Genomic DNA, 26,604 nt, shown 5'->3' on the forward strand with positions numbered 1-26,604 from the left:
GGTGCAAAAAAGATTAACAAGAATATTACTGAGACTAGAGGGTTTGAGTTATAAAGAAAGGTTGGGACTTTTTACTCTGGAAGATAGGAGGCTGAGGGGAGACCTTATAGAAGTTTATAAAATCGTGAGGAGCCTGGATAAGTGAATAGTCAAGGTCTTTTACCCAGGGTAGGGAAGTTCAAAACTGGAGAGCATAGGTTTAAGGTGAAAAGGGAAAGATTCAAAAGGGGCCTGAGGGGTATTTTTTTTTCATACAGAGGGTGGTGTGTGTATGGAATGAGCTGCTAGAGGAAATGGTAGGGTGGGTACAGTGACAACATTTGGCAGGTGCATGGATAGGAAGGGCTTGGACTGATATGGGCTAAATGCAGGCAAATGTGTCTAGTTCAGTTTGGGTAACCGGGTCAGTATGGATGAGTTGGACTGAAGGGTCTGTTTCCATGATGTATGACTCTATAACCTGATAGGGCATTCAGGATTTTAGCTTGTTGTTGGAACTCGAAGACAAAGCCTTTAACAATCCTTCAGTACTAAAGAGATGCGTTACAAGTAAATTTTAGGAAGATGCAGAGACTCTCCATCTAACTGCCCCATGTGGACTGCTGCAGTTCAGGAGCAAGGTTCACCACCACCACCACCATCACCTGAAGGGTTAGGTTAGTATCAGTCTTACCAATGATGTCCATCCTCCAGAAATGTGCTTTTTAAACAGCAAACACATCCCTCCCTATAGTGTTTTAAACAATGATTCCAATGCAGGAGTTTCTTCATAAGGATCCCTTTGCATCTACAGATTATCAGAAGCAGAGGGCATACATACTGTTGGAACAAAGGTTGCAGTGAGTTGTTAACAACAGGATAGATAACCTGTTTTCCTGCTTCTTAGGTTTACACTGGAAGTGACCTTGATACTTGCAGCCAGTCCAAACAAAGTGGAAGGGTTTGCGCACAGAGCTCTCCTGAGACACAGCTGTGCATCAGAGGGCTGTGAGGGGGAAGGGAAGATGTTATTAGGTATGAACAATTGCAGCTCCACCTTTGCGCACTGTTATTGTAGGTCTCGGAAGGAGGGGAAATAAAAAACAAAGAATGCAGCAAATCCTGAGTGCAGACAACGTTACCATTAACTTTCTTCTACTTTGGAATTTGGATTAACACTCTACAAAACAAACTGCAACCTCGGGAGATAAGCACAAGAGTATTCCTTGGTGGTTCGCATGTTGTTTCTTTTCAGTACAATGTGAGTGTTTCACTAGGAGCTGGTATATTTGCCTTTCTGCCCTCTGACATGATGTGCTTGGCCAGTTCCCTGGGCAGCAGCGGGCACACAGCGGTCTGGATCTCCCAGGACCTGATGGTGCTGAGCTTGTTGTAATGGGCCAATCAGGAAACTGCTTCTGTGATGCGTTCAAAAAAAATGATTGACGAATGGGTTCAAGATGCTCATGGCCTGTGGAGGGGATGGTGGTATCAGGGTGAACCTGTTATTCATCGGTTTGTAGATGTAGATGGAGTAACTTTCTCTTCCCTGGAGTTCCTCCTCCTCTTGCTGCTCTTCGCTGGCATTTTACCGAAGTACATAAGAACTACGAGCAGGAGTAGGCCATCTGGCCCTCTGAGCCTGCTCAGCCATTCAATAATGGCAGATCCTTTCAGGGACTCAGCCCCACTTACCCCACCACCCCACCGGTAATTCCTTTACCGTTCAAAAATCCATCTTTGCCTTAAAAACATTCAACGAGGTAGCCTCATTTGCTTCACTGGACAGGGAGTTACACAGATCCCCAACCTTTTTGGTGAAGAAGTTCCTTCGCAATTCAGTCCCAAATTTGCTCCCCCTTATTTTGAGGCTATGCCTCCTAGTTCTAGTCTCACCCCCCAGTGGAAACAACCTCCCTGCTTCTATCTTATCTATTCCCTTCATCATTTTATATGTTTCTATAAGATCCCCCCTCATTCTTCTAAATTCCAAAGATACAGTCCCAGTCTACTTGTAAGCCAACCCTCTCAACTCTAGAATCAACCTGGTGAACCTCCTCTGCACCCGCTCAGCTTTTTGATGGTTTTCTTCTTGACATCCTCCGTGGAGGTTTGCTGAACTTTCTTCTCATTAGTCAGAGCAACGGTCAATTTCAGATTCAAAATGTTTTGTGGGCGGTTGGGCTGTAGCCTGTGACTTTAAGAAGAAGATCTCTTCACCACACAGTTTTGTTGGAGGCACTGTTGTATCCCTGAACAGGCTGGTTAGAAAATATCTGTGACTTAAATGAGGCATCCAAGCGAACTAAGTGCCTTCAGCCAAGCTCCCAGCCGCAGCATTGCCATCCGTCTCAAATATAAAATGAGTAGAGTTAGATCTTAGCTTTCTGGCTGCTGATTGATTTTGCATTTAGCCTGTCTGGTTTCCTATCGTGTGTTTTAACCTAAACAGAATGGTAGCCTTATAGTTATTTATCATCTCATCAGCTTCCTACAGATGTGACTCAAGTTGCTTCAAACATAATGACTTGTCTCGCGAGTGCAGTGACTGATGGTTTGCGCGGTTTTGTAACTCCCTCCCTCAGTGCCTCCTCTTCAAGTGCTTCTTAAAAATCTGCCCCTTTGGTCAAATGCTTTGCTCATCCACCATAATCTCTCCTCAGTTGGTCCAGTGTCTGATTCCACTTTGGTGAAGCATTTTGGGACATTTTACTACTTTAAAGGTGCTACGTTAATGCAGGCTGCTGCAGTTACTGTTGTTTCCATGATGGTGCTGAGCCTGCTTAAAGAGGTGGGTTTGGAGGGCTAGAGGGCAGCACCAGAAGAACATCGGTGCTTGCAATTGTCCCAACAGATTCAACCTTCATTCCGCTTGTGTGTGTGGATGAGAGCATAGACTGGAGATAGATGAGCAAATAAGCCATGTTAAAAATCACACACCACCAGGTTATAGTCCAACAGGTTTATTTGGAAGCACTAGCTTTCGGACCACTGCTCCTTCATCAGGTGGTGTAGGGAATTAAAAGAATTGAAGTTATTGCAGGGGATGTAGCCGAGTGTTAGACACGTCCTCTGAAACCGAGACGATGAGTCCCAAAGGCCGTGTTGCCTGTTGGTGCCAGTTTTCAGGCCATCTCCTTGGACTATTGAGGAACGTAGTGTCAGAGGAGGAGATTCCAGTTGCTGTGGATAAACAGGAACCGATAGAATTAGAGCCTTTGCATTTCCAAAAGGCATTTGATAAGGTGCCCTAAGAAAGATAACGGCAAATGTTAGAGCTCGTTGTGTTGGGGATGATATATTAACACAGATAAGACAATTCGCTAACTAACAGAGCCACAATTATCTTTTAGGTAAGTTAACTGTATCTACTGGGATGCCAAAGGATTAATTGCTAGGACTCCAAATCTTTGCAAACTATAGAAACAATTTGAGTCATGGGGCTGACTGTATTGAAGCCAATATGATGATTGCCTTAAATATACTAACACGAAAACATATTGTGAGGAGAATACAAAGAGTTTGTAAAAGGACGTTGATTGGCTAAATGAGCAGATAAAAAAAAATAGAAGTGGAGCATAATGTGAGAAATGTGGATTTGTCAACTTTTGTAGGAATACAACAGCAGAATATTATTTACACTTAGAGACCACAGAATGCGAAGGGATCCTTTTATATATGCCAGAAAAAAGTCAGCATGCAGATATAACAGGAAATTAGGAAGCAAAATAGAATGTTTATTGAAATGTCTTTGGTCTACTTAAGGCAGGATATCACATTTTGCACACAGTTCAAAGAAGGTTCACTCAACTGATCACTGAGATGGAGGGGTTGCCTTATTAAGGTTGGGCCCATATTCATTGGAGTTCAGAAGACTAAGGGGTGATTGTATTGAAACTTCGAGAACCCTGAGGGACCTGGACAGGGTAGATACTGAGAGGATGTTTCTCCTAATGAGAGAATCAAGAACTAGACAGCACCGTTTCAAAATAAGGGGTTTCCCATTGAAGACAGAGACAAGGATAAGTTTCTTCTTCTGAGGGGTTGTTAAAGTCTATGACATTCTCTTTTTACCAAGGGAGGTGAAGGTTTAGTCATTGACTGCCTTAAAGACTGAGTTTGACTGACAAGGGAATCCAGGATTACACAGATGGAAGGAATATGAAGGTAATCCAATCAGCCATGACCTTATTCAATGGCAGAGGGAGGTAGTTGGCTGGATGGTTGGTTTCTGATGCAGAGTGATGTCAATGATGTGGATTCAATCCCCATACCAGCTGGGGTCATCACCTCTGTTTCTCAACCTCTCCTCTCACCTGAGGCATGGTGACCTTTCGTTTAAACCACCACCAGTCATCTCTCCCTCTAATGAGAGAGCAGCCCGATGGTCTGTGAGGCAGTTTGGAGTACCTAGGGTTCTTGTGTTGTGTTTGGATCCCCAACATTCTGCACAAGACGTGTGAGGATCATGGAATGACTTGACCTGAATGTATATCTCATTAATCCATTCGGGTGGCAGCAGGGGGCGATAGAAAACATGAGGCAGCCAGAATGTCAACATCCAAATGTCAAAGAAAGTGCTCATGTGGTTGACGGGGAACCTTGCCATGGTTAATGGAGACAGATAACAACTCAGTCTGTGATTGGATAGATTTCTGTGGATTTCACCACAACAATCCTGAATTTCTACCACCCCTGCTCTCTGAGTGCTGGACGGTTGACACATTCATTTTGGCAAGTGGTTAAATATTTCCGCTGAACAATTTGACAAATCTCAACTTGTCAAAACAAAGAATGCTTTATTGTTAGATGCTTCTACAAGGGAGCTCGATGGCTGAAAACAAGGCTTAATATTTATTGCTTATATACTATACACAGAAGTATGGGCTGGGATTCACTAGTGCCTTGTTCCATCAGTTCTAGGTCCTATGTGTTGATTCATTGTGATGGTATCACTTCTTAGACACAGAGTCATAAAGCACGGGAACAGAGCTTTCGGTCCAATTCATCCCTGCTGACCAGGAAGCCTAATTAAGCCAGTCCCATTTGCAGATACTTGGCCCATATCCCCCTCAACCCTTCCGATTCATATACCCATCCAGATGCTTTTTGAATGTTGTAATTGTACCAGCCTCCATTACTTCCTCTGGTAGCTCATTCCACATAGATGCCATACTTTGCATGAAAGCGTTGCCTCTTGGGTCCTTTTTAAATCTTTCCCTTCTTACCTTAAACTTATGCACTCTAATTCTGGGGTCCCGCACCCCAGGGAAAAGACCACCGAGTCATGCAGCACGGAAACAGACCCTTCAGTCCAACTCATCCATTTGCCTACGTTTGGCCCATATCCCTCTAAACCTTTCCTATTCATGTGCTTCTCCAAATATCTTTTAAACTGAGTGTGCGCTGCTGGAAAAGCACAGCAGGTCAGGCAGCATCTGAGGGGCAGGAGAGTCGACGGATTGGGCATTCCTGATGAAAGGCTTATGCCCAAAACGTCAATTCTCCTGCTCCTCAGATGCTGCCTGACCTGCTGTACTTTTCCAGCACCACACTCTCAACTCTGATCTCCAGCATCTGCAGTCCTCACTTTCTCCAAATATCTTTTAAATGTTGTAACTGCACCTGCATGTACAACTTTCTCTGGTAGTTCATTCCGCATACGAAACATACTCTCCGTGAAAATATTGTCCCTCAGGCCTCTTTTAAATCTTTCTCCTCTTTGGCCAGCTGATGCAGAGCTCGGTGAGTAAATTGGATGTCCTTCATACCAAGTAGTTATTATTAGTGTCTTGGCATAATTAACCTTTGCTCCACAATTTCCATCTCTAATACTACGACACCAGGTTATAGTCCAACAGGTTTATTTGGAAGCACTAGCTTGTGGAGCACTGCTCCTTCATCAGGTGGTTGTGGAGTATAAGATTGTAGGACACAGAATTCATAGCAAAAGTTTACGGTGTGATGTAACTGAAATTATATGTTGAAAAACACTGGAATGTTTGTTAAGTCTCCCATCTTTTAGAGTGGGCATGTTGGTTTCAGTTCTTTCATATGTAGATCTCAGAACTTCATTAAAGTTACATTCTCAAGTGAACTTTAATAATTGGTGTCATGTCAGCCCAGATAATGCATTGAAGGTGTGAGGTGCCCTGTGTGAGGCTGTCTGTGCCACAATGTTCAGACTGATTCTATTTCTAAAAATGGAATTGAGAGAATCATATGTGGATTCATGCAGTTTTTGAGCAAAATAAAATGTAATTCTGTAAGTACAAATTTACCCCACAAACGTGTGTGTGTGCGTGAGTGCATGCATATGTTGGGGGGGGTATGAGTGTCTGTGAGAGAATGTGTGTGAGTGTATGTGTTAGCATATGAGAGAGGGTCTGCATGAGTGTATAGGTCTGTAGGAGTGTCTGTCTGTACACGCACGCACACTTAGATTAGATTCCCTACAGTATGGAAACAGGCCCTTCAGCCCAACAAGTCCACACTGACCATCTGAAGAGTAACCCACCCAGACCCATTCCCCTACACTATATTTACCCCTGACTAATGCACCTAACACTATAGGCAATTTAGTATGGCCAATTCACCTGACCAGCATATTGTTGTGATAGTGTGAGGAAACTGGAGCACCCGGAGGAAACACAAGCAGACACCGAGCGAATGTACAAACTCCACACACAGTCACCCAAGGTGGCAATTGAACCTGGGTCCTTCATGCTGTGAGGCAGCAGTGCACACACACACTCACAGACTTATACCCCTTTACACTCTCTCACTCTCTCTCACTCTCACACACACACACACAAACACACACACACTCACTCACTCACTCACTCTCACTCTCTCTCACAGACTTATACCCCTTTACACTCTCACATTCTCTCTCAGACGTATACCCCTTTTACACTCACTCTCGCACACACACGCTCTCACAGACTTATACCCCTTTACACTCACACGCACACTCTCTCACAGACTTATACCCCTTTACGCTCACTCTCACACACACACTCTCACAGACTTATACCCCTTTACACTCACACGCACACTCTCTCACAGACTTATACCCCTTTACGCTCACTCTCACACACACACTCTCACAGACGTATACCCCTTTACACTCACACAATACACTCTCATAGACTTATACCCCTTTACACACACTCATTCAGTCTCAGTCTCACACACACACTCTCTCACAGACTTATACCCCTTTAACTCACTCACACACATTCACAGACTTATACCGCTTTACACACACACACACACATACTTATACCCCTTTACACTCTCTCTCACTCACACACACAAACTCTCTCACACACTTATACCCCTTTACACACATACACACACACTCACTCACTCACTCACTCTCTCGCTCTCTCTCTCTCTAACTTATACCCCTTTACTCTCACTGACTTATACCCCTTTACACACACACTCTCACTCTCTCACAAATACCCCTTTTACACTCACACAATACACTCTCATAGACTTATACCCCTTTACACACACTCACTCACTCAGTCTCTCTCACACACACTCTCACAGACTTATACCCCTTTACACACACACACACACACTCTCACAGACTTATGCCCATTTACTTACACACACACATACACACACACTCTCTCTCTCTCTCACAGACGTATACCCCTTTTACACTCTCACAATACACTCTCATAGACATGTACCCCTTTACACACACACACTCACTCAGTCTCACACACACACTCTCACAGACATATACCCCTTTACTCTCACAGACTTTTGCCCCTTTACACTCACACACTCTCACAGACTTATACCCCTTTACACCCACACACACACACACTCACAGACTTCTACATCTTTACACACATTCACTCTCACCCACACTCTCACACTTATACCCCTTTACTCACTCACACACACTCACACACACACTCACTCTCTCTCTCTGACATATACCCCTTTTACACTCACACAATACACTCTCATAGACTTATACCCCTTTACACACACACACTCACTCAGTCTCACACACACACTCTCACAGACTTATACCCCTTTACACTCACACACACTCACAGACTTCTACCCCTTTACACACACTCACTCTCACCCACACTCTCACACTTATACCCCTTTACTCACTCACACACTCTCACAGACTTATACCCCTTTACACACACACTCTCACACACACTCTCTCTCTCTCTGACGTATACCCCTTTTACACTCACACAATACACTCTCATAGACTTATACCCCTTTACACACACACTTTCACAGACTTATACCCCTTTACACTCACACACACTCTCACAGACTTGTGCCCATTTACTTACACACACTCACTCACTCACTCACTCACACACTCACACACTCTCTCTCTCTCTCTCTCTCTCACTCTCTCACTCTCACTCATAACCGCTTCCCCCCCCACCCCCCACCCCGTGCACAAACACGCACATGCACACACACATATAAATTTGTGGGGTGAATTTGTACTTGCAGAATTAGATTTTATTTTGTTCAAAAATGGCATGAATCCATGTAAGATTCTGTAAATTCCATTTTTAGAAATAGAATCAGTCTGAACATTGTGGCACAGACAGCCTCACACAGGGCACCTCACACCTTTAATGCATTATCTGGGCCAACATGGCACATATTGTTAAAGTTCACTTGCGAATGTAACTTTACAAAAGTTCTGGAATTTACATATGAAAGAACTGAAACCAACATCCCATTCTAAAATTGAGAGACTTAACAAACAATCAAGTATTTTTCAATATATAATTTCAGTTACATCACATGGTAAACTTTTGCTATAAATTTTGTGTCCTACGATCTTTATTCTCCACAACCACCTGATGAAGGAGCAGTGCTCTGAAAGCTAGTGCTTTCAAATAAATGTATTGGACTATAACCTGGTATCGTGTGATTTTAAACTTTGTACACCCCAGTCCAACATCGGCACCTCCAAATTATATCTCCGTTTATAACAATTCAACTACTGCAAAGGTAATAAAAATAAATATTTTTAGCTCAATACTGCAACTTTTCTTTTTGTAACAGTGTCTTGGAGGTTGATCTTCCATGCTGGAAGACCCCAGTGCAGGCACAGAGTCGTAGAGATGTACAGCATGGAAACAGGCCCTTCTGTCCAACCCGCCCATGCCGACCAGATATCCCAACCCAATCTAGTCCCACCTGCCAGCACCCGGCCCATATCCCTCCAAACCCTTCCTATTCATATACCCATCCAGATGCCTTTTAAATGTTGCAATTGTACCAGCGTCCACCCTGGAGGATTGCTAACCCAGTGCATCAACAGCCTCTATCTTAGGTTCTCCATTTCCTCTCTTTGAAAGCAGCCCAGATTCCTGCACCTGAGGCTTGGTGAGAATATGATCAATCAGCTGAAGCTGACCTTTCTGGAGATGATTTGGAGGCGCCGGTGTTGGACTGGGGTGTACAAAGTTAAAAATCCCACAACACCAGGTTATAGTCCAACAGGTTTATTTGAAAAGTTTACAGTGTGATGTAACTGAAACATGACACTGATACCAACATGGCCATTCTAAAAGGTGAGAGACTTAACAAACAATCCTGGTTTTTTCAATATATAATTTCAGTTACATCACACTGTAAACTTTTGCTATAAATTCTGTGTCTTACAATCTTATTCTCCACAATCACCTGATGAAGGAGCGACGCTCCGAAAGCTAGTGCTCCCAAATAAACCTGTTAGACTATAACCTGGTGTTGTGTGATTTCTGAAGTTGATGAATTCAGCAACACCAATCTGCATACCAGTACAGCAGCTCAGTGGTTAGCACTGCTGCCTCACAGCGCCAGGGACCTAGATTCAATCCCACCCTCAGGCGACTGTCTGAGTGGAGTTTGCACATTCTCTCTCTTGTCTGTGTGGGTTTGCTCTGGTTTATAGAACACAGAATGTTACAGTGCAGTACCAGCCCTTGATGTTGTGCTGACCTGTGAAACTATCCTGATGTCCATTTAACCTACATCGTTCCAATATTAACCATATGTATGTCCAATTTAAATGCCCTTAACATCGTTGAGTCTACTATTGTTGCAGGCAGGCCATTCCAAGCCCCTACTACTCTCTGAGTAAAAAAACTACCCCAATATCTGTCCGAAATCTATCACCCCTCAATTTAAAGTTATGTCCTGTGATGTTAGCCTTCACCATGTTAGCCTCCCCCCATCTGAGGAAACAGGCTCTCACTGTCCATCCTTTCTAACCCTCCGATTGTCTTGTACATCTCGATTAAGTCACCTCTCCAAAGAAAACAGCCTCCGTTTCCTCCCCATTTCCCCCTTCCTTCCTTACCAGGCAACATCCTAGTAAATCTCCACTGAACTCTTTCCAAAGTTTCCTCGCACAGTCCAAAAATGTGTAGGTTAAGGTGGGGTTGGCCATGCTAAATTGCCCACAGTGTCCAGGGATGTGCAGACTCAGTGGGTTAGCCATGGGAAATGTAGGGTTACAGGGATGTGGTGGGTCTGGGTGGGGTGCTGTTTGGAGGGTCGTTGTGGACTCGATGGGCCGAATGGTCTGCTCCCGCACTGTCGGGATTCGGTGACTCCGACCCGACCCAGGCTGTGGTCTTACCCCAGGCGAGCAGTGGGATTAATTTGGCTTTATAATCGAGGCCAGGTAATACCATTGTCGTTCTCTGTATAGTTTAAACCACTTTACAGCCAGTGGGTTGATCCTTATGGAGGGTTTTTTTTTGTTGGGGGAGGTGGGAGAAGGGAATTCATTCCGTACTGCTGGTTAAATTCTGTTTCCCTGTAGCTATTGGAAAAGGCATCTGCCGACGCATATTAAATTCCCCCGCGGCCGTTTATCACATCTTCAAAGCAAGGAGACATAATTAATAAGCTGCGGGGTGGAATGGGGAAGGCGGCGGGAGGGGGAGGACAGGTTTCTACCAGGTAGGGGAAGAGAGAGAGAGGGGGGGAAGTGGTATAAACACAGGATCCCTCTCCTCTAACAATCCACTCCTTCTACAATTGATTAGCCAAGCCTGTGTATTGCAATTGCTACTGATGGGCTGGACAGTACATCTCTGGTGAGAGAGAGAGAGAGAGACAGACAAACAGAGAGGGTGCCAGTCTACAGAGTGCAGGAACTCCAGGCGAGAGACAGACAGACAGAGAGAGGGATTGAAGACTGGAATGAATACAAAGCTGCAACAACTTGGAAAAATGCTACACTGGGACAGCTCTCCCCTTGCTAGCACCAGGGGTGTCCGAAGCCTGAACTCCACATGCGGCTAGCCCTCTGAATGAATGAAGAACCTGGGGATGACATCCCGCTAGAGACCTGTGCGAGGAAGCGGGGGCATGGGGCAGTGCTGTTGTAGAAAGAGGATCAAACCACCCCAGCAACCAAGAGGTATCTCTCTTCAGTTACAACAATCCTGTCTCCCAACTTTCTGCCTTTAACACGTTAGCTAGCAGAGCAGGCAAAAGATTATTGTAATTTTTATTCTCCCCCCCCCCCCCCCCCGTTTTGAATGCTTGACTCAGCTGTTGGTGTCACTTCCTAAGTGTTTGAGAAATGCAATGACTCGAGTTTGGAATTTCGCTGGGAGTTCAAAGGTTGTAACAGTGTCGAGGTGAATGTATTAATCACCAGTGGTTACCTTCATGAATATGTTAACCAGGCAGGATTTGTGCGCCCGGATAAAGATTTTACACTCTTTCCTCTATTCCCCTCCCCCCCCCCCCCCCAAAAAAAAAACTGGTGTTGGCAAATGTGGTCTGATCTTTTGCAATCGCGCAGGTAAACTGAAAAGAAACCAGGGTGTCCCCACCCAATTGTCCCCACTAGGAAAACGACCATAATTCCCACCTATCCTGAACCCCAACAAAGCGCAATTGTTTCTGGCGAATGTGCCCATTTAACCCCAGGTCTTTACTGAAGTTTAAACTGAAGGTCTTCGATTAGCAGAACCTACTCCCCATTGTGGGTGTTTTCAAAGGAGTATAGAAATTTTCTTGTGTCTTGGCGTGATTTCACTGCACTGTGTGAATTAATTGCAGGTTTTCTTAAAGATACCGGCGCCTCTCTGAATGGGTGATCACAGGAGGGGAGTGATGTTTCTTAAAAAGGAAATGTTCTTACTACATTTGCAGAAGTGATACTGTTATTCCAGCAATTGGTGTTACCCACACTTCAGCTGAATCTCCAGTTCTGCTTACCTAACAAGACGTTCCGAAAGGTGTTGCCAGCATACAGCGTTTGTCAGTCTAACCCAATAACTACGGTCACCTACCATCTCTTTTGCACTGACCCTGATGGCCAGGAATTTCAGGAGTTCTGCCAATTTTTATTGTTTTGCAGCATCACTTTGAACCTGACCTTCCAGGAGAAAGAATTGGCTGCAATGCGAAAAGTAATAGACACAAAGTTGGTAATGACACAGGAAGAGCTTGAAAATGTGTTGCTGGAAAAGCGCAGCAGGTCAGGCAACATCCAAGGATCAGGGGAACCACAGCACCGCAAGTTTATTTCTCTTGTGTGTCTAATTGCTGGAGGTTAGAAATCCTGCAGCCATTAATTCACTTCCTACCTGCCCGTCCCCCCCCCCCCCCCCATCCTCAAACCTGTCCACTGCCAACAAGACACAAGTCAGGAATGTGATGGAATGCTCCCCACTTGTCTGGATGAGCCATTGAGTCATATAGCACGGAAACCCACCCTCCGGTCCAACCAGAACATAATCCCAAGCTAAACTAGTCTCGCTTGCCTGCTCTCGGCTCATATCCCTCCAACCATTTCTTATTCGTGTACTTAAGAAATATGTTTTAAACATTGTAACTGTACCTGCATCCATCACTTCCTCTGGAAGTTCATTTCACACACAAACCACTCACTGTGCTTAAAAAGAAATGCCCCTGTTTCTTTTTTTTTTAGATCTTTCTTCGCTCACCTTTAAAATGTGCCCCATAGTAGATCTTTCTTCGCTCACCTTTAAAATGTGCCCCATAGTCCTGAAATCCTCCACCAATAGAGTTCAGCCCCAATAACACTCAAGAAGCTTGACACCATCCAGGACTGGGTAGCCAATTTGTTTGGTCTCCCATTCACCATCTCTAGCAGCCTCTTCCTTCTGTTGTGTACAGCGATGTAACAGTGTGACTCATCTACACGATGCACTGCATCAACTCACCACTACTCCTTCTATAGCACCTCCTGTGAGCACATGAGGATGAGACAGCAAAGACATGGGATCGTCAAGTTTCCCTCCAAACCATGCAGCATCGTGACCTGGAGCAACATCACCATCCCTTCACTGCCACTGGCTCTCCCTTTCTCATAGTGCTGTGAGTATAACTACAGCCCAGGCACTAAGGAAGATCAGGCAAAAGTGAGGACTGCAGATGCTGGAGATTAGAGTCAAGAATGTGGTGCTGGAAAAGCACAGCAGGTCAGGCAGCATCTGAGGAGCAGGAAAATCGATGTTTCAGGCAAAAGCCCTTCATCAGGAATGAGGCCGGGAGCCCCCAGGATGGAGACATAAATGGGAGGAGGGTGGGGCTGTGGGGGGAAGGTAGCTGAGAGTGCGATAGGTGGATGGAGGTGGGGGTAAAGGTGATAGGTCAGAGGGGAGGGTGGTACAGATAGGTGGGAAGGAAGATGGACAGGTAGGACAGGTCATGAGGATAGTGCTGAGCTGGAAGGTTGGAACTGGGATAAGGTGGGGGGGAGGGGAAATAAGAAAACTGGTGAAATCCACATTGATGCCATGGGGTTGGAGGGTCCTGAGGCGGAAGATGAGGCATCCTTCCTCCAGGCGTCAGGTAGTAAGGGAGCGGTTAAGGAAGATCACCACCACCTTCTCAAAGGCATTCAGAGGGAGACTATAAATGTTGACCAAGCCAACGATGTCAACATCTTGTGAACAAACAAAATGGGCGGCATGGTGGCACAGTGGTTAGCACTGCTGCCTCACAGCGCCTGAGACCCGGGTTCAATTCCCACCTCAGGCGACTGACTGTGTGGAGTTTGCACGTTCTCCCCGTGTCTGCATGGGTTTCCTCCGGGTGCTCCGGTTTCCTCCCACACTCCAAAGATGTGCAGGTCAGGTGAATTGGCCATGCTAAATTGCCCGTAGTGTTCGGTAAGGGGTAAATGTAGGGGTATGGGTGGGTTGCGCTTCGGCGGGGCGGTGTGGACTTGTTGGGCCGAAGGGCCTGTTTCCACACTGTAAGTAATCTAATCTAATCTAAAAAATAAAAATTCCTTTCAAAATCATGTACAGTCCCTCTTTCCTGTACTATTGTAGGCTGCAGGTTTGAGTTTTTAATATTTCTGCTTCATTTCTCTTGTCTTCGCCTTCATAGACACCTTTTGAGCAACTGCAGAGAGTGGGGTAGACTTGATGTTCTTAGTGTCTATATTTGCAGGTTTCCAAAGGAGGTTGGCCAGCCCGACTGACCCCCCCCCCCACCCCCACCCAAAACCCAGGCTGAATTGGAACCTTTAAGAAACCAAGGTGAGGTGGGGAGGGAGGTGGACACATCCCACCAGCATCTCCTCCTCCCACTGCAGCTTTATTTTCTGGAATGTTATCAGTTTATTGATAACATCCACACTTGCCTGCTGTGAACTGTGCTGTGTGTTTTGCCAGGATCACTAACGGACAGCAGACAACAGTGACTTGACACTAATTAACACACCAGCAGCAAGCGTACACTGTGGGGAGTCTGCATGCAAGAAATGAAATTAACGAAATGCAATTTGCCTTGTAATTGCAACTGGGGTGTTTTACACTCCTTTTTCTTCACTTTTTAGTTCCTACGCTACAACGCTTCAACAAAGGCCTTCATTAGCACTTTTGGGAAATACTCCAGTTGGGCTAAGTACTGTATAAAAGTCTCGCCAAGGGGATCGTGTAGCATAGTGGTAATTCCGTACCTCTGAACTAGGAGATCTGGTTCCAGTCTCACCTGCTGCTTCGATGTGTAATAACATCTCCATGCAGCTTGTTTAGAAAATATCTATGAACAGCTTCATTCTCATTGTATTAACCATGCCGGGTATACCATCACCCTCACCCTTATCCAGGGTCCCAAACAGTCCATCCAGGTGAGACAGAGATTCACCTGCCTCTCCTCCAACCTAGTTTACTGTATCAGGTGATCCCAATATGACCTTCTCTACGTCGGGGAGACCAAACGTAAACTTAAGGAATGATTCGCCAAGCATCGCAGCCGGGCCCACAGGGGCCGATTGGACCTCCCAGTCACCACCCATTTTAATTCCCCTTCCCACTCCCTTTCCAACATGACCATCCTTGGCCTCCTCCATTGCCACAACGAACCACACCACAAATTGGAGGAACAGCACGTCATCTTCCGCCTGGACAGCCTCCAGCCTGGAGGACCTAACATTGAGTTCTCCAATTTCAAATAACCTCTCTTCCCAAATCCTTGACTGCCTTCCCAACCCCTCCATCTCCCCTTCCGCTCCTCCCTGCCACCAACTGGATTTATTCCTCCCATTAACCAACCAGGCCGTACCCTCTACCTGTTTTCACCTATCTCCACTTCACCACCTTGCCTCTGCCACCCCCTTCATCTGGAGCTGCCCCCACACCCACTCCCTTTCCTGAAGAAAGGTTGCACTTGAAATGTCGTCTCCTCCACCTCCTGAGTCTGCCTGGCTTGCGATATCCCAAAATGCCCAGGCTCAATTGTACATTTTACCTGGACTGTCACTGCCAGCTGTTCCATGTTGTAAACCCACTGGTGGTGGGGCTGATGTCATTCAGTTGGAGTTCCTTTGGAAAATGATAGGAATACCTCAGGCCTGTCCCAAACCAACAGTTCTGACTTCAAAAATTGTTAACCGTAAAATAGGGAGCCGTGAAAACTCCTTGTTTTAAAACAAAACAAATGGGCTTCAGAGGAATTACCCTCATTATAGAAGCAAAATCCAATAGTTGCTGGAAATTCTGAAATAAAAAGAAAAGTGCTGGAGAAATTCAGCAAGTCTAGCAGTGTCTGTGAAGAGGAAAATGGTTCTCATGAAGAATCATATTGGACTCAAAATGCTAATTCAGGTTTCTCCCTCCACAGACATTTCCTGAGCTGTTGAGTTTCTCCCGCGTTTTCTGGTTATGTGACAGATGTAATAGCGTCATTGACATTCTAGGAGCTTCCCGACATTGAATCTTGTTTATCTGTATTAGTCTATGGTTTCCCTCGATCATTGGCAATGGGGAGGGAAGTGAGGGCTGGCAATATGGGTGGGATAGGAGTGGGACTCTACCATGGGCATATTGCACTTTGGCCATCCATTCAGCTGCCAGTGAGTCCATGGCCAGAGGAAAAGCCAGAGTGCACTTGGCCCAAATGGGGAGACCCCCCTACCTTGTGGACAAGTAAACCTCAGCTGCCTCCCAATAGATTGCTAGTAGGGATTGTGGGAGGAGATGGTGCCCTCTTTGATGACTGCTCTATGACTGCTAGGAGAGCCTCTGGTGTTATTGGCTGCTCCTGCAGCAATAACTTTGTCTCTGCACCCCAATTCCATGGCACTTGACTCTTCAGGGCTGCATTACCCTTCTGGTGCCCTCATCCTGGAGCTCCAGCCTCAGCACTGACCACTGTGAGGGGTGACACTGCATTTGATTGGGCTGGCAGCTCTCGGGGGGGGGGGGGTGGGGGGGGGTTGGGGGCAATTAAGTCCGGGAGTATTAATTACCTTTGAGGTGGGACGTCCACACCCCCACCACTCTGGGATCAGATCCGGAATGACAATTCTTTGGTCTTAGCAGCGCCGTCGGTAGTACTGGTCACCGTTGGGACTGCACCCAGTCCCCAGTAATACTCCTTGGTGGAGGTGCTTGCTGGGACTTGATTACCAGGTCTGGGGCAAGAGTTATCAGGAGGCAGAATGGCCTGGGTGGGTAGGAGTGTTACCACAGAAAATGTAGGGCTGTCTGAACCGCGTGAGGGCCTCTGAGTGATAGAGGAGACACCCTCTTTCTTCCCATTTAAAACCCAAGCCATTTTACTCCCTGGGTTTCTAACCTATCACCAACCTCAGATCGCTGCCCAGGAGATAGCGATAAGTGGCCAATAGGTGGAGATCAATTGATACCTTAAATACCTCCCTCCCTCAACTGGGACAAAGGCAGGAGATCTGCTGGATTCATAGCCCACCACTTGTGAAAACGCTCCAACAGTGCAGACAGATAGATAAGCAAGGTGTCCAGCACATTTTACCAATTACCCGCAAACAAGTCAGCCAGAAGTATAAAATTTTGCCCATCAGCTAAATAAAATGAAACCACTTGCTCGTCCCCCCCCCCCCCACCCACTGTAGTATACATGTTATCTCAAAACTGTGAACAGTATGTGGGTGGCTGAGACAGCTGCCATCGAGTCATAGAGATGTACAGCATGGAAACAGAGCCTTTGGTCCAACTTGTCCATGCTGACAAGATACCCTAGACAAATCGAGACCCAGTTGTCACCATTTGGTCCATATCCATCTAAACCCTTCCTATTCCTATACCCATCCAGCCTTTTAAATGTTGTAATTGTACCAGCCTCCACCACTTCCTCTGGCAGCTCATTCCATACACGTACCACTCTCTGCGTGAAAAAGTTGCCCCTTAGGTCCCTTTTAAGTCCTTCCCCTCTTACCTTAAAACTGTGTAAAGTTATGTCTTCAGCTTTTAGAGTATTGGGCCTTTGTGCAATATTCAATATAAGGGAGATTTCATAAAACCGAGCTGTTTGAAAGCTTTTGTTGGCGTGCTGTGGAATAGGACTTAACTACAGAGGTAGGAGGGGTGGAACAATGCAAGCACAGTTTCACTGTTTTAGCTCCATTTACACCACAGCCACACATTGTAAGGTCTGTTGGATGCTACCACTCAACCCATTTTAGCTTTAAACAAAAAGCTGTTTCAACTTTTTACAAGAATATTTCTGGCAAGGAAGCATCTCTAAATATTGGCCTGTCATTCTGCGTCTCATTCTTCGTGTGACTGAGGTGTCAGCAGTCAGCTCAGTGTCTCGGCCCCGGGGATGAGTCTCACCAAAGAGTTCAAGTCAATAGAAGCCAAAAGTCAAACTTGAATTTTGAGAAACTTTACTTTGAGCCAAGGCAGTTGTTTACACCTTGCACAAACTTACCTGCAACATTACTGCGCACCAAACATCTCCACAAAATATGCTGGCATAGCAAAACAGATCTGTTTCATGAGAATGATGTACTGCTCAATAATTTCTCACAAATGTCTTGCTCTCAATGAGTTACAACAAAGGAGCAATGACTTCACCACCTCTTAACTGGACATAGTTACATTCCTGACTTATGCCCAAAACATCAACTCCCCTGCTCCCTCAGATGCTGCCTGACCTGCTGTGCCTTTTCAGTGGCACACCTTTCGACACTGATCTCCAGCATCTGCAGTCCCCACTTTCTCTCATAATTACATTCAGGTCTATTTCTGAGAATTGGATGTTTTTTCATGAATTAATTAGTCAGGTTTCTCAAACGGTCAATGAAGTAGTATCCAAATCATAAACGAGCTCTTGTGGTACAGTTGGACTGTCCTTCCCTCTGAGCCAGGAGACCTGGGCTGAAATCCCATCTGCTCCAGGTTGTATAATACCATTTCTGTACAGGTAAATATCTATCCCAGTTCCCGAACACCTTAGTATAATACTTTAACAGGAGAGCACTTGTTAACTTATAGGAAGTCCGAGCAAGCCATCAAACAGCTCCTTCTAAGATTATGTGGTCACTATCTAACCATTTAACCTATCGAGGATAAACATTGCTTCAGGGCTTCCTGTCACAAATGCCATACTGAAGAATACTCATCAATCTTCACTTCTCCAATCCTCAACCCTGATCTTCTGTGACCCAAAGATAGTCTTGGCCACCTCTAACTTGTTCAATTGTCATTTAATCAATTGCCGTCTCAATAGTCTCCAATCCTATTGCTAACCTGGTTACTTGTATCTGATGTGTTATCCAAATAAAGTAGGAAGCAGTTTGAAATTACGCAGTAAGAACAGAATTAACATCACGCAATGAATCCAGGAATATGGATCCTTTTCGTTTCTTCTACCCAGCAGAGATGTCGTAAACTCTGTATATTCTGATGGAAACGGAAAGAACTGTAGATGCTGTAAATCAAAAACAAAAGCAGAAATTGCTGGAAAAGCTCAGCAGGTTCGGCAACATCTGGAGAGAAATCAGAGTCAATGTTTCGGGTCCAGTGACCCTTCCTCAGTCAGTGCTCAGTCATGGCACTGATGCAGGAAAAGTCAAGCTTAAGGTAGTTTGCGAATATTACGGAATCCGTTTCATTATTTCCGCTTGCCAAAGAGCGCTTGAGGCCATCATGGTCATTAATGGCAGATGCAGCTGCATGTTTGATGTACCAACTTCATGTTCAAAACAAGCAAGGCGTTTGAGCAGCTTTGTTATCATTTTTTTAACTGTTGTTGCTAAGCAAAACATGTCCTTTTTATTTTAGCACCTTTCGTGTTAATGCAGTCACCCTGGAGAAAGTCTTCCCTGGAGGACTGCAGATGCTGGAGATCAGAGTCGGGAGTATGGTGCTGGAAATGCACAGCAGGTCAGGCAGCATCCGAGGAGTAGGAGAATCGACGTTTCGGGCATAAGCCCTTCATTAGGAATGAGCGCCTCATCAGGGATCTGGAATGAAGCCCTCGTTCCTGATGAAGGGCTTATGCCCGAAATGTCGATTCTCCTGCTCCTCGGATGCTGCCTGATCTGCTGTGCTTTTCCAGCACCACAGTCTTGACAATGCACTCGCCCTGCCCCTCTAACACTTCGATTCCACTGTGAAACTATGTCAGAAAGCATTTGAACCATTGTAGGTGAGTGACTTGCTCTGAGAATGTCAATTGCCCATCTTCTCATGATACTATTGGTTTTGACTTTTACAACACTGGGAACAGCGTCTTGCACTGATGGAATGTCCTGTGGCCCTTTGCAGATAGATAACCAGTGATGCAAGGCTGGTCCATGTGTTGAAGGGTTCAGTCAGCACTTTTTTTCCACCAAGTTCAGCCAGAAAGAAAATGATGTGGACCAGACATTTCATCTTGAAGTTTTTAATCCTGTAAAAGTGGCCTGCTCGACACTATCAGAATTTGGATTGCTGCCTCCAATGTGACTGCATTCTGCTGTGAGAATCGATCGTTCTGCCTATGGGATTTTCTGCAGTATCCTTGGGTCAGCCAAGGACAGTTTTATCAATTGTCACGTCTGAGGAGAATTCAGAAAAGGGAAGAGTTATTGAAATGGTCTGGCGCTTGCCTCTGTTTTCAAGAATATTTATTTCTTCTGAAGCCACTGTGAACGAGAGTGTGAAATTGGATTGTCAAGGTCACGGTTATTTCAGCAAAATAAAGAACGTGACAGAAGTGATTCCATTAGTGGGAAGGAATACTGAAGGTGTGGGTTGGTAAACGTTTGGGAGGGTCAGTTGTTGGTTGCTGCAGAGAACTGGGGCGTAAGGAAAATGAATCTGTACAGCCACTCGCATCTCCCTTTACTATCCTGCTACAGCTATTTGCCAATAACTCAAGTTGGGGAGAAAACTAGAGTTTAATCGAGTCTCCACAATAATTTGTTCCCAGCAGCAAGATCTGAAAGTTGTCATAAGGCAAAGGACACTAATCATGGTCTCGTTATCCTTCTCTACTTTTCCATTTTGAGGCCTTGACATTTTCTCTCCACCTGCGTCAGGACTAGTCCAATTGCTCTGAAGTGGCAAATATCTGTGTATTCAGACCAGCAAGTATAAACTCCATAGAGAGTATTTCAGTTCCTCTTGCCAAAGTGGTTGCCTTGTATTACAGAGCTTTGCTGCATTTTTGTGGGCATAAAATATCTAAAGATGTATTGGTTGGAACCCTAAGTAAGAAGACAATACCAGGAGGAGTGGGGAGCATTGGTCAGTCATTATTCCAAGGAAGGAGAGTTTCCAGTGAATGGAGGAAGTAGGGTGGAGTTGATGAAGGAATGAGTATGCCTTTATAAGTTGGATGGAGACAGAAGGAGGGGTTTTCCTCACTAGCACAAAGACAATTGTGGACCTGATTTCCAATGGGAGATGGGTTTACGTGGCAAATTTGGAAGCTAGGCTAGATACTGGAGTATTGTACAGCTAGGTTAGCCTGAGTTAACATCATCAATTAAACCGTGTCATAAATTTTACTTGAATCAAGGCAAGAGACGAGCATTTTTAGACAGTAACACATCTGAAAGTATGTTGGGGAAACTGGAACGGGTCAAGGTTACCGAATAAATCAAGTGTTTTGTAAAGAGGTATGTGAAGAATTTCATTCACTGGCTCTCTGTGGAAGTCTAGTTTACATGGGGTGACCCAGTTGGACCTTGCTGAAATTCTTTGGGATTTTCTTCAAATTAGATGCTGCTGTATGTAATTAATCGAGATGGGAAAGTTTTGTCTGAAGTAAAGTGAGAGAGAGAATACAGTACTTCATTGGCTTGGTACTGGAACAAAACTGTATGTAACCCTTCATCTACTGAAAACAAAATGTGTATTTAAACATAGCCTTCCTCATCTAATATTTTCACTGCTCAGGGGCTAGCACTCACCATGTTTGAAACTTCATGTCCATTTTACAGTGCAAGATGTTCACTGGGTTAGTGCTTGCTTCAACCCCATGTCTGGCATAGTCATTACTGAAAGGAGGGGAACATTTGGCCCATCTTAAATGATTTTAGTGGTGGAAGATTGAAGTTGATGCCCACATCCATGAATTATTAAAAATACAAGGCCAGTGTTTGTCGTTGAACTGTTGAGAAGGTGGTGGTGAACCCACAGTGCCGTTGGAAAGGGAGTTCCAGGATTTTGACCCAGCAACACTGAAGGAGCATCCAAACGGTTCCAAGTCAGGATGGTGGGTGGTTTGGAGAGGAATTTGTATGTGTTATCCACACGACTATTGCCCTTCTCTTTCTAGCTGATGCAGGTTGCAGGTTTGGAAGGTGCTGCTGAAGGCACATTGGCAAACTGTTGCAGTGGTCTCATAGACGCTGGCATTAGTTGTGGAGGGATTGGAGCTATCAAACACATTCTTTTGCTTCGCGCTGTATATATATTATCCTGATCTTATTAAAATGTGCATTGTGTTACACGCACAATACAGTAACATAATTTTCCATTGTACCATAACTAATATTTCTGGAGAGAATTGTCTTTTTAAAATAGCTACTTTTCTGAAGAAAGCTCAATCCGGTGCATCAATTGAGACAATAATTTAGCACTAACAATTGCAGGATTTGAGACTGAAGGAAAAGGAAATGAAAAGGGAGACATGGATGTTCCTGTTCGCTTTACCCCATTCTGCATTTGAGAATAATCCCACAAACACCAATGCAGGGTTTGATCCCTGACATTGTTGAGCTTCGGTTCGGGGGTCTCATGTCACCTTTACTGAAACACTTGAAGGTTCCTGTAGCCATGGACAGACAGGGACAGAGCTCCAAACGGAGCCCCCTTCCACTCATTAAAAAGGTCAACGATATCAACTGCAGCCCAGTCCATTTCACGGCAAACTTAAGGAGACAGTATCACTTTTGGTGGCCTTTGCCATCTGGGATTCAAAGCCATAACAGAAACTCTTCATGCTCTAATATGAAGCAGCTTGAAAGCAAGATGATCGCAACTGTGAAAAATGCAGGGGCAACTGCCTGGAAAGTTCATTTTCCAGCCAAGATAAAAACTCGACAGTTCGTGTTTGCTCTTTTTTTTAACCCTTACCCCATTGACTGTATGAACTCCCAAGAGCAAGCCACACACTGTGTGGACAGGAAATGGATCTTTACAACATAAGGCAGATTTGGAAGGAGTCATATGTTTGGGATGAGTGCACATTTGAAATCTTTCTCTGTGCCTGCACTGGCGTTCCCAGCATTTACTCTTGAAACTCCAGACTTGTCAAATATCCAGTTGAGTTTTTTTTTATTGATACGTGCGAGGTAGTGTGTTTTGCTACAAAGAATAAGGAGGTCATTTTCTCCATGGTGGGAGGTGAGGTTGGAGAAGAAGTGTCTAAGTGGGATAAAAGAGACTTGGCATTATGGGGTGCTCAAATCTGTAAAAAATTTGGAAGCACAGATTAACAAATCATACAAATACAAATAAAGAGCAGTGGCTTGTTTCTAGCAAAACAGAATTCAAAAGCAAAGAGGGTCAGTCTAAATTCATATGGAATCCTACAGTTGAGACCACACTTTGAGAATGCTACATTATTAGAGTCTTAATATTACAGAGGGACTAGGGAAGCATCGTTAGCATGGATGCTGGGGAAAATATAAGCGCTACCATTGTTAGGTGGTAGTGCGGGGTAAGTAAAAATTTTTTTAAAAATAAACAGGAGATTTAGAATCTCCTCAGTTTAGGGGACTGACTCTGTGCTGGCTGGGCCACAGTCAGTGTGTTACTGCTGCTGTTGGTTTCTGTGTTTTCTGGGGGAAACTTGATTCTTAAACTGACTGACTGGTTTACAAAGCCAGTTTTGTTAACTGGTATTCCTAAAACAGGGGGGAAAAAAAGAAGCATTGTCGGACTGAGCTATTTAGTATGCTATCAGCTATTATGTCTCGAGAAGAATATATTAATCCAAGTTCCCATCGAATCTCTTGGGTATTATCAGTATTTGAAGAAAAGATACGCCCTCCCCCACTTCTAGTGCACAATTAGCCAAATATACGCAGGGATCAGTGCTGGGACTGCGGTTGTTTAGAATAACTATAAATGATTTGGAGGAGAACGTAGATGGCCTGATTAGAAAGTCTGCAGACAGCTGCAATATTGTGAGAGAGCTGCAGATAGTGAGGAGGATTGCCAGAGGATACAGCAGGATATAGACAGGCTGGAGACTTGGGCGGAGAAATGGCAGATGGAGTTTAATCTGCACAAATGCGAGGTGATGCATATTAGAAGGTCTAATGCAGGAGGGTGGGAAGAAGGCGGTAAATGGCAGAACCCTTCGTAGAGTCATAGAGTCACAGAGATGTACAGCATGAAAACAGACCCTTAGGTTCAAATCGTCCATGCCAACCAGATAGCCCAACCTAAGTTAGTCCCATTTGCCAGCATTTAGCCCATATCCCTCTAAACCCTTCCTGTTCATATAACCATCCAGCTGCCTTTTAAATGTTGCAATTGTACCAGCCTCCACCACTTCCTCTGGTAGCTCATTCCATACACACACCATCCTCTGCAAGAAAATGTTGCCCCTTTTAAATCTTTGTCCTCTCATCTTAAACCTATATCGTCTAGTTTTGGACTCTATCTCTTCCCCCCCCCCAACTACCAAGGAAAATACCTTGTTTGTTTAACGTATCCATGCCCCTCATGATTTTATAAACCCCTATATGGTCACCCCTCAACCTCTGCCCCAGGGAAAACAACCCCAGCCTATTCAATCCCCCCCCTTAGCTCAAACCCTTCAACCCTGGCAATATCCTTGTAAATCTTTTCTGAACCCTTGCAAGTTTCACAACTTTCCTATGGATGGGAGACCACAACTGAACAAGCATTCCCAAAAGTGGCCTAACCAATGTCCTCTACAGTTGCAATATGACCTCCCAACTCCTATACTCAGCGCACTGACCAGTAAAGGCAAGCATACCAAACACTACCTTCACTATCCTGCCTACCTGCAACTCTACTTTCAGGGAACAATAAACCTGCACTCCAAGGTTTCATTGTTCACCAACGCTTCCCAAGACCTTACCATAAGTGTGTAAGTCCTGCCCTGATTTGCCTTTCCAAAATGTAGCAGCTCACATTTATCTAAATTAAACTCCATTCACCACTACTCGACCCATTGGCCCATCTTTGAGCAAGGTTACGTTGTATTCTGAGGTAACCTTCTTCACTGCCCACTACACCTCCAATTTTGATGTCATCTGCAAACTTACAAACCACACCTCCTATGTTCATATCTAAATGGGGCAGCACGGTGGCTCACTGGTTAGCACTGCTGCCTCATAGCACCAGGGACCTGGATTCGATTTCAGCCTCGTGCAACTGTCTGTGTGGAGTTCTGCGTGGATTTCCTCCAGGTGCTCTCTTTTCCTCCCACAGTCCAAAGATTTGCAGGTTAGGTGAACTGGCCATGCTAAATTGCCCATTGTGTTCACGGATGTGAGAGTTAGGTGTTAGTCAGGGGTAAATATAGGCTAGGGAGAAGTGGGTCTGGGTGGGTTACTCTTCGGAGTGCAGGTGTGGACTTGTTGGGCCAAAAGGCCTTTTTCCACACTGTAGGGGTTCTTAAGAAAAAAATCATTTATGTAAATGACAAAAAGCAGTGTACCCAGCATTGATCCTTGTGGTACTCCACTGGTCACAGGCCTCCAGTCTGAAAAGCAACCCTTCATTACAACTCCTGTCTCCTATCTTTGAGCCAGTTCTGTATCCAAATGGTTAATTCTCCCTGTATTCCATGTGCTAAACTTGCTAACCAGTCTACCATACAGAACGTTGTTGAACTCCTTACTGAAGTCCATATAGATCACGTCCACTCCTCTGCCCTCAGGTACTCTTAGGTACTTCTTCAAAAAGCTCAACCAAGTTCGTGAGTCTTGATTTGCCACGCACAAAGCCACGTTGACTATCCCTAATCAGTCCTTGCTTTTCCAAATACAAATGAATCTTGTCTCTCAGGATTCCCCCTGACAACGTGCCCACCACTTTTGTCAGGCTCACTGGTCTATAGATCCCTGGCTTTTCCTTACCGCAATTTCTTAAACAGTGGCACCAAATTAGCCGACCTCCAGTTTTCCGGCATCTCACCTATGTCTATCAATGATCCAAATATCTCAGCAAGGTGCCCAGCAATCACTTTCCTAGTTTCTCACAGAGTTCTAGGGTACACCTGATCAGCTCCTAGGGATTTAAAGTCATAGAATCATGGCACCCAAAAGGGGGAAGAGATTGAACGTTTGACAATATCCACCTTTATGCGTTTCAAGACATCCAGCACCACCACCTGTGTATTATCAACATGCAGTATGTGTAGCATCAACATAGAGAGGGATCTAGAGGAATAGGTCCACAGTTCCCTGAAAGTGGCAATGCAAGTGGATAAGGTGGTCAAAAAGGCATCTGGCATGCTTACCTTCATCGGTCAGGGCACAGTATAAAAATTGTCAAGTCATATTTTGTTTTAGCACATTACTATTTCTGGCATGGTGCTACCACAGATTAGCCCTGGTGTTTCCCACATGACAGTAGTGACTACGTTTTCAAAATGACACAGCATGGGCTATAGAGTGCTTTGGAATATCTCGAGGTTGTAAATAGACCCATTTCCTACATAGATTCCTGACTTGATAATGCGAGTTGCAATTCAGAAAATGGATGTCTACTCGGTGTGTACCATCTGCAAGGTGCACAAGGACAACTTGCTATGAATTCTTCAACAGCACCTTCCATACATGCGATTTCTTCCATCCAGAAGGACAAGGTTAGCAGATGTAAGGGAACGCCACTATCCGCAAGTTCCCTTCCACATCCTGACTGGGAAATATATCACCATCCTTTCACA

The 26,604-nt window shown here is 44.9% G+C and overlaps 1 protein-coding gene across 3 annotated transcripts in view; it reads left to right on the forward strand.

Annotated features, from left to right (window-relative positions):
• Window positions 1-26,604, forward strand: part of arhgap22a (Rho GTPase activating protein 22a) — a 388,741-nt gene that overhangs the window by 171,065 nt on the left and 191,072 nt on the right. For 2 of the 3 annotated variants that reach the window (XM_043678818.2, XM_087982561.1), the window contains exon 1: window positions 11,201-11,407. The exons of the other annotated variant lie outside the window; for it this stretch is intronic. In XM_043678818.2, the coding sequence (XP_043534753.2) occupies window positions 11,356-11,407 (52 nt within the window). In that variant the 5' untranslated portion in view covers window positions 11,201-11,355. Of the gene's footprint in view, window positions 1-11,200; window positions 11,408-26,604 lie in introns of those variants that run through there. 3 annotated transcript variants of the gene reach the window in all.

The sequence above is a fragment of the Chiloscyllium plagiosum genome, unplaced genomic scaffold (genome assembly GCF_037043375.1).
Source record: "Chiloscyllium plagiosum isolate Xiang-an unplaced genomic scaffold, Cpla_swu_hap1 HiC_scaffold_43, whole genome shotgun sequence".
NCBI lineage: Eukaryota > Metazoa > Chordata > Chondrichthyes > Orectolobiformes > Hemiscylliidae > Chiloscyllium > Chiloscyllium plagiosum.